The 9,084-nt window shown below is 37.7% G+C and overlaps 1 protein-coding gene across 1 annotated transcript; it reads right to left on the bottom strand.

Moving 5' to 3' along the window:
* Positions 1-634: 634 nt before the first annotated feature.
* Positions 635-8,420, bottom strand: morf4l1 (mortality factor 4 like 1). Its single transcript, XM_086298788.1, has 12 exons — positions 8,282-8,420; positions 6,069-6,115; positions 5,653-5,720; positions 5,476-5,562; positions 4,924-5,001; positions 4,804-4,829; positions 4,605-4,696; positions 3,388-3,489; positions 3,191-3,279; positions 2,864-3,036; positions 1,185-1,269; positions 635-1,103 (listed from the first exon to the last, which is right to left on the bottom strand). Exons 1-12 carry the CDS (start codon positions 8,319-8,321, stop codon positions 1,019-1,021), a joined length of 972 nt encoding a protein of 323 aa, XP_086154914.1. The 5' UTR covers positions 8,322-8,420; the 3' UTR covers positions 635-1,018.
* Between the last annotated feature and the right edge of the window lie 664 nt (positions 8,421-9,084).

Below are 9,084 nucleotides of genomic sequence, written 5' to 3'. Positions count from 1 at the left end.
AATTTGGTCTTTAAAATGACTAAATGTACAAGTTGTGCATTTAAAAGCTCACTGTGTTTCAGTGTTGAGTAATTTACATGTTTACATAAAATACTTGAAATGAATGAAAACTAAATGAGAGCAGAATCAAAAGATGGAGAAAATAAGTTGTCAAGCACTAATGTTTGCACTTAAAACCTCCATTTGTATTACGGATCTTTTAAAAAAAAAAAAACCCAATATCTTCTATTAAGTACACATTTCCTAAAAAGGCATTAAGGGAAAAAAAAAAAAAAAAAGTCCTAGCGTACATTCATTGCATAAAAGAAAAGCTTTGTTATTGGTCCTTGCTCATTAACTATGACGCTGGGTAAAAGAGTGAAATTCAAGTAAAATTAAACTTGAGCGAAAAGTGCAAAATAATATTTAATCTATTAAAAATATTTACAGCATATTATACAACTGACTTGTCTTAACGGGTTTCATATATTTCAACAAAATATATGAAAAGAAATCTGTACCTTGGTTGTAAACAACTAATCACATCTTCATTTTGATTTTTGTAACGCTCCCATAAAGCACTACATTTAAAAAACAAAACAAAGGATCTTCACGTAAACACGTCTTTAAACAAAATGTAAATGTAAGGACAAACATCTGGAGAATGGTTTTATTAGAAAAATGGTGACAGCCTACATGACAAATTAAGCCAGCATCTGAATTAAAACAGGGAACGTGAAATTCTTCTCTCTAAAGAGAGAAAAAACCCCAAACAAACAAAAAAACAAAAAAAAAAACTACAAAGTGGTACTCAAAAACATACCAGTACAGGAACAGCATAATCAGCAGCTTTCCACATGAAAGAAAATGGATTTGTCCAGGGATTAGTGTGACATCTTGCTCCAATTCTCCTCTACATCGTCAACAGATCTCTCACAATCCGCTCTCCAAAGGCGTTTTGTGAAAACATCCTTTCAACTGGGAAGAATGTCTCCAAACGTCAACACACAAAGCCTTCTGATCCGAAAATAAAAAAACCTTACACTGCCTTGCGGTGGTACTCTGGAGGGGCAACTTCATAGTCGCTTGCATTGAAGAGCGATGCAGAGTTTTTTACAAGATACCTGAAATGAAGAAACATTTTACTCATCTCTGCTGAGCTTTGATAATCATCATGAGCCTCGTTAAGATTCCTGAATACTCACTTGAGGAAGTCCTGTAGGTAACTGAGCAGCAGTGCAAGGCTCTTCTCATCCAGGGGCGTGTACGCCAGCATGGCTCCGATTCTCACTTTCAAAACCAAACAATGACAGCCTTTTATAAGTCATGTGACCACTGACCTCAGTTTCATTTATAACAGCTCATTGCAAAACCATGCCTCACCCGCACACTTTCAATTTAAAGCAGCCCTTATTTTTAAATGTTGATGCTTGCATATATATGTGTGTGTGTTTAATACACACACACACACACAAAAAAGGATAAAGTCGGGACTAGACAGAGAAGGTCAACACCTCTACACTACTACTGCTTAAGCAAAAATCAACACCATCTAAAGGAGGTGTGTGTGCAACACTTCTCTCAACAAATGTTTTACCGAGCTTATGTCATTTGACTTTATTTATGATGCTTTGTTATGACAAGAAATTAACTGAGACAACATACCCTGTAATAAACATGGCATCGCAGTCAGGGCCATAGGCTTTTGGCCAATCACAAACCTCTCGCAGTTTTGTCTCTGTACACTGCCACAGGAGACTTTAAAATAAATTAAGATATGACTAAAGTGTAGACTCTCAGTTATAACTGTTTATCAAGACGTATAAATCATTTAGGAGTTGCAGCTATTTTTCTATCAAGCCCCCGATTTTCTGAGGGTCGTGAAGGGATTAAAAGATCTGCATGGGGGGGGGGGGCGGCTGCAAGCTTCAACCTGCCACACACATGTAGCTCTTGCAATGTGTTTGTGTTCAAGTGTGAATAACTAAGGGTGGGCTGCATTCAATTTTGAACAGTTCTCATACTTATGTCAGTTGGGTATTGAATTGCTGCGTTTTGCCTTTTGTTTCTTTTGGTTGGATTATCTCCATTTTGAATCTGTGGACAGATTTGCTTGATGTTCTGGCCTCAGCTCACCCCAGAGTTAATTCACCAACTTAACAAGTGGCTTTTGTGGCTCCTTGGAACTTGGGAAAGAGATGCCTTTCGTGTTTTGTCCATGCCAGCCCTAGATGGGGTATAAACAGCCTCCAAGCTATCAATTCCTTTTTATGATTGATGCTGGCATATATTTTTCTGATTTCTCGGGCACTGCCCTGACACTAAAAACCTGTCTAGGCCCAATCTTATCTTCACAAAGCATCCATAAAAGATGGACCGAATCCAGAAAAGAATCTGACCTTTTATAACCTTAATTATGACAATGCCAATAGGGAGTTATTTTGGGCTTAGTCCAAGTTGAGAGATGATGAAGTTGAAAAACTTTTGGCTGTGCCTTCAAACTGTGGTTACAGTGGAAATAATACCTCCCCCAGATCAAAGAGTTAATTTCCAGTAACAACTGAATCATCAAGAGATTTTACAGTCAGCTCTTTCAACACAAGTGAAAAGGCAGATAATCTTTTTTAAAAAAGCATCTTTGCATCTTTGGAGTTTTATGGTAGAAACAGCTCAGTGTTTAATATGTTAAAGCTTAGACAAAAACATGTTCAATCACTTTTGTGCATTAAGACCTACAACACACATCTGATAGTTTTATAATATACATTTGCTAATGGCTTTATATGAATAATTTGATAAGAAAACAGGACAATCTTTAGCTCTTCTACACAGTTTTCATTGTCTAGTTCTTTCACCAAACATGATGATGTGTAAGTGCTTTTACCAAAGAGTCTGAGTAGGTGAGGAGCCCCATAGATCTGAGACATTGGTGTATCTGGGTGGTTGGCAAGGATGTCTGCGTACTGAGGCCTCTCGAATTTGTAGAGAAGTTGTGTCCCCAGCATAACATTGAAATATTCACGGACACCAGCAACCACCTCGTTTACAGCAAACTCCCTGATCAGTGAAGAGAAAACAGAAAAGTCAAATCTTTACTCTTAGTATTTGTTCACCATGTCCTAGAAACATTTTAAATAAAACATTTTCTCTCTCTGCATTGCTTGCACCATAAACAGTTTTGCTTGAGAAGATGAAAAGTAGAAGTTTTTACTTGCTGTCTGAGTTTCCTCTTGATTTCTTGTAGTTTGCATAATCTTCAAGGACTGCGTCAACATTTTTTTTGGCAGGTAGGTGGAAAAGCTGAAGAAAAACAAAATAGAAAGAAATAACTTTGGAAATGTTGTAGACAAATACAATGTATAAAATGCTGTGAAGTGAAACTTGAGTTTAAGGTCAGTGCTTACTAACCTGCTTTTGCCGTGTAATCAAGTCCCAGTCGTCCACAAGCCAGGGTTTCAGCTCCTCCGGGATTTTCACTTTGACCTCCACTCGATTTATGAAAGTTTCCTCCTGAGTAAACAGGAGTGCGGGGGGAAAAAAAAGAAAAAGTTAATTAAAAGAAAGCTTTTAACAATCATGTTTACACACCTAAATGGAAACCAAGCCTCAGAAACATTTCATAAACAGTGGTTTCAAATGTAGTTCCTGCTACACTGCTGCAACTGCAGTGAATTAAGGCGTTTTTACACCTATAGTTTGTTAACTCTGGTCTGATGCAGTTCATGAATTTGTAAACTTGTAGCTTTTTCCCATGGTTTCGTCTCTTTTCACACAGAAGATGCCAATCAAACTCCAAGTGAGCCAAAATGCGTCACTAAAAACGATGCAACAATGTTCGGTATGCTTACTCGAGTCTGGAGTGAGAGCAACAAAAGTAAATACAGGAAACAGGTGCTGTGGTCTGGAATAGTGGATAACATGGAAAATTTAGTCCTAACATTTGTATTTTATCTGGTTAATATTTCACAGTTTATACACGCTGCAACACTCCAGAATGCAAAGCATTCTCGGCTATAGCAAGGTGTTCCACTCAAACCTATAAACAACCATAAACAAACCGCTCTGAAGTTTGTTTGAAACCAAAGAAAGATCAGCTCCCCCAAAGGGTTTCAGTGCGGTTGCTCTGGTCTGCACCCAAGTGCGATTACTTTGTTCTCATAAACCACATGAGGAGAAAACAAAGCAGCCTTAGGGCTTTTTTATGGTTGCCGCGTCGCTTGTGTAGTCTCTTGATAATTTTCACTTCACATCTTGTGCCATGTTGGTCGGTCGTGCACCTCTTGATTTTTGCGACTTGGTGCGTTGTGCTCGGCTGAGCTTGTCAAAGGAACTTTGCAAATAAAACAAAAACAAAACACTTTTGACAAAGCTTTGGTTTCCCGGTTTGACTTCTCCCCATCAGCGCATATGACAAGATAGTGTCTGAGTGGCGACACCTATCATTTAGGAGAATACTACAAACTTCTTGCGCCTTAACTGCAGGCATAAATGGCTGCATCTGTGTGATGGCGTGGCAGTGAGCAAAGCGACCACTGCAGCAGGTGTATTGGCACATTAAGCCTGTTCATTTTCGCACAGTCTGGTATTATTTGACATTACCAACAGAAACAAAATTCTGAACTTACGCTTTCCACAGTTGGGTCAACACGAGCTCTTTTCTTGCGTGGAGGATGGGTTGGATCTCCCCCTGAACTAGTCCCTTCTCCTGCTCCAGGAGCTGCACAGACACAGCTTTAATTAACTGCCACTCTTGCCTTATAATGAGTCAATTTTAAGAATCGCATTTATAAATTCTAACATTGTAAGACAATGTGATGTACTTACTCTTCTGTTTGTTCTTTTTGGTTTTCCTACAAACAAAGAAGAGCTAATTAAGTGTGAAGTGTTAATATGAAAAGCAGTTTGGCAGCTTATGTTACAGAGGAAAACAAAACAAAAACTCACACATCGTTTTTCTGCGATGCAGCAGGTATCTTCTTATTTGGCGCTTGACCCCTCATTTTTCCTTCTACATAATGGTCTCTGTATTAAAACAAGTTCAGATATTCAGGAATAATTAATTTGTACCACACTCACTACACTTTCACAAGATTTAAAAATCACTGTAGCACGTGACCCAACACAGTTTTTGTAGTACTATGAATAGGCATGACACATTAGTGTTGGCACTTGCATAAAGGGATTTAGTACACAAATAAAGGGGGGGGTTCTAAGTGGGACATTTACTCGAGCATAAAAATAACAGATTAATGTGTAAATAAAATTACAGGAAAATATTCTATTAAGACTGAATGTGCTTCACTTGTATAGTGACTCCATAGAGGCCCATTGTGAGCTAGACTAAAACTCTGTTGTGTCCCAATACGTTTAAAACATAGCACACATTGTGTGCTACTGAAATTGGATGAAGGATTTTGCCTAACTTGCTCCAACAGTCATAAGGAACTCACAGTCAGTTCAAAGTCGATAGTGAATAGAAAAAGAGTATTGACGTACTGATTGGCCCTCTGAAGCTCTCTCTGTTTCTGCAGATTACTATCCACATACTTAAGCACCCTGCTTTCAGGAACCCATTCGTCCCAGCTGGAAGACACAACATCAAAAGAATGTAAGCACTTGTTAAACAGTTCCTGTACAAACGTTAATCGGGATTTATTGGAACCAAAAACTTACTTCTTATTCCACCCACTGTAATGAATAAAGTATTTGATTTGTTTGTCCTTGATGTTTATCTTAACACACTGCAAAGAGAGGGATGACTCATTGTCAAACACAGACACAAAGAAGACGACTGAATAAGATAAGATAAGATAAGATAACTCTTTATTGTCATTGCACAGTCATACATAGTACAGTAGTACAATGAAATTGGAAAAACTGTCCTACGTCGGCACTACATATAACACAACACGACACGATATGACACATCACAACGTAACAAACAACACAACACAGTATATTAACTTAGTATAAAAAAGAAGAATAAGTGTATGTGTATTGCACACTGTTATTATTGCACATTAATTATTATTGCACCTTGTTATAAATATAAATATGAATGAGAGACACGCTTAATTAAGGCAGCTTACCTTAGCTTCGTAGAGCAATGGCCCATGAAAACACAGCACTCTTTCACCTGAAAAGATAACAAAATAAGGACGTGAGTAAGGCATTGACAGGAGAGAAGAAAGAACCCCCCCCCCCACACACACACACACACACACACGTCTGGTTTGCTATCCTCGTGGGGACATCCCATTGACATAATGCTTTCCCTAGCCGCTTACCCTAACCATCAAAAATGAATGCCTAACCCTGACCCTAACCATAACCTAATTGTAACCCTGGCACTAAAACCACGTTTTGAGTGTGAAAATTGCTTTCAACCCCGTAGGGACCTGGATTTTGGTCCCCACGGTGCAGAAACTCCCCACCAGTATAGTATATGTCAGATTTTGATCCCCACCAGGATAGTACGAACACACACTTGAATTTATTTTAGATGTTGTCCTAACCACACAGGCTCAAGAGTATACATACACTCCTAATATTTGATTGTGTCTCTTAGCAAGCTCCATCTCAACCAGATGCTTTTGGTAGTCATCAACAAGCTTCTGACTGGATATCTGACCCCTCTTCTTAGCAGACTTGGTAGAGGCAATATAAATTTGTTGGATTCCTGGCCAAGACATACGGTACAACTTTTTACTAGGGATGGAGTTATCTGATCATAAAACTTCTCCAGAAGACATTTGACTTGTTCAAGTGGCCAACTGCAAATTTCAGTTGATCTTGAAGGTGCTGATTTTGGAGCTGGGGCTTATTCTTGGTCGGCACCCTGTTAGTCCGTAGCAATGTAAAACTCAGTGAAACCACAGTGATGGTGGTATTGCAGCGGTTTCCAGTTCATGGCAGGCTTGAGACTTGGTGGTTTGTGGGTTGTTCAACTTTTCAACTTGAATAAAATTATAATCTTCTTCTTAGATCTTTACCTAGTTACTTAGACTTCTCCAACTGGTCCATCAAAGTCCCATTGTTCAAAGTATTGATTGATTGGTAATTTATTTCAACATGTGAACAATACACAAGTACATTTAGAAAAGAAATAAGAGAGAAAAAAATACTATACAAATTACATACAAAAAAACATTCTGATTAATTTACATGTTGAAAGGGAGTGGGAAGAAGTATACACTTATTTAATCCCACCCCTTTGCCATAAATTATCAGTGAATATTTAGTCAGCTTCCTTACTGATATAATTTGTAATAAAAATAGTGAACAGATTTCTGATATACTATATACTATAATATCACATCATGAATTTTTTGTTTGTTTTTAAATAGAGACATTCACTTAATTTAAATATTTTCCTTTTCTTTATAGATCGAGAAGATCATATTTTTTTGGTATTGGTCAGCCCAATTAATGCTGTCAAACAAATGTTTTCCCCAGACAAAAATAAATAAAAAATAAAAACTACCAGTTGTAGTCAGTCATGATCACCAACAAGAACTTAATGCGCCTTGGTCTTGTCATTTAAAAAGACACTGTAGAACCTTAAGCACTACTTAAAAGCTTTAAGTGAATGTATGTATACATTTGAGCCTGTATGTATACTTTGTGTACCACGTTCTTGGTTGTTAAAGTCATTAATGATGTATACTCATTCGTTTTCCAGGGTGGAAAAAAATACCATGGCATTACATGCCCATAACGACTACATATAAACATCTGACCACAACTGCATATTTAGGGAAGTTTACATGAAAACTCGACTATTATCTCACTAATATGACTAACTGTCAAGAGAACATTCTGGTCACTGATAATAAAAAGGAAGACTTTTACTAAATAAATTTAACGTAGTCCTGCTAGTTAATTTAATAACTTAACCACTTGTATATAATTCAACAAATGAGCGCCAAGTCAGCAGCAGGCGGTGCTAACACGCCGTGTACAAAAAAAGCTAGCTAGGACTCAGCTAACAGTCAATGAGAAGCTAACGCTGCATGAATGAAAATATAACCTTCAGTTCAATAAAAGATCTCGAAAACACAGTTTATATAGCTTCTTACTTCTGAAATTGGTTTGTGTAGTAATGACAGGACGAAATAAACCACCAAAGCGGCGAATAAAAACTCCCGAGTCCCATTTAGTGTTCACAGTAACAACAATGAGAGCTAATACGGCTAGCTGTTTGTTACGATCAGTAACTAGCTGACACTTTGAAGCTTTTCGGCGACTCCAGCACTCGCTGCTGGTACAAGCCTAACAGAACAAGAAGGAAACAAACTGTTACCTTCTTGAAATTTAGGTTTCGGGTCCTGTTTCGGCGCCATTCACGGATTAAACTATCAAAATATGGGAAAAATCGCCAGCTCCCATTCCAGTCTGCAGCGGCGCCGCTTTCTAAAAACGTCATGACCGACGCGATGACGCTTTAATGCCCCGACTAAACCCACATCCACACTCCAAATCAGCAATGAATGCAAAACAGGATTTCTTTTCACATTTACCTTACACGTTTCTGCCTTCTGCTGGACTTTTGAAGCATCGGTGTCTGTTAAAAAAAATAAAATGCAGGCTAGACAACAAGTCATGAAACGGCTTTAAGCTAAAAACAGCTGGTTGTGCCCATGTCCTCTGAGACAGACCTGTGGTTTGGCTCGAACGCAAGTGTGCTATTAATTAGTGTCATATGATGAACAGATGCTCCAAAGACTGGTGATTTTATATATATATTATTTTTATTTGGTGTTTGTTTACGTTAAGTAAAAGTTTCAGAGTGGGTTGGCAGGTTTCTGTTAGTTTTTGGTTTTTTTTCAATATTATTATTATTATTATTTTTTAAGTGGGGGATAACTGCCAAAAGCAGGTTTTCAGAAGTTCAATATAATATCAATACTGTAAAAATAAATAATAATATTGATCATGAAATGACAATTAACATAAAATTTGAACCAACGCAGTAAATAAATAACTAAATATAATTTTAAAAAGGAGGTAAAATGTCAACAAGGTATGCCATGTTTAGTGTCTGGATTCTGTATACAATGTTCACCAGTTAATTTCTTTTACAGAAACCAGAGACCAGGGTAGAAA

This window comes from Aulonocara sp. 'chitande type north' Nkhata Bay, linkage group LG7, assembly GCF_057382095.1.
Source record: "Aulonocara sp. 'chitande type north' Nkhata Bay isolate Kocher_YH1m ecotype deep benthic linkage group LG7, A_spYH_male_GT1.1, whole genome shotgun sequence".
Classification (NCBI taxonomy): Eukaryota; Metazoa; Chordata; class Actinopteri; order Cichliformes; family Cichlidae; genus Aulonocara; species Aulonocara sp. 'chitande type north' Nkhata Bay.
Note: the sequence above shows the minus strand (reverse complement) of the source record. Positions and strands in the feature narration are given on the sequence as shown.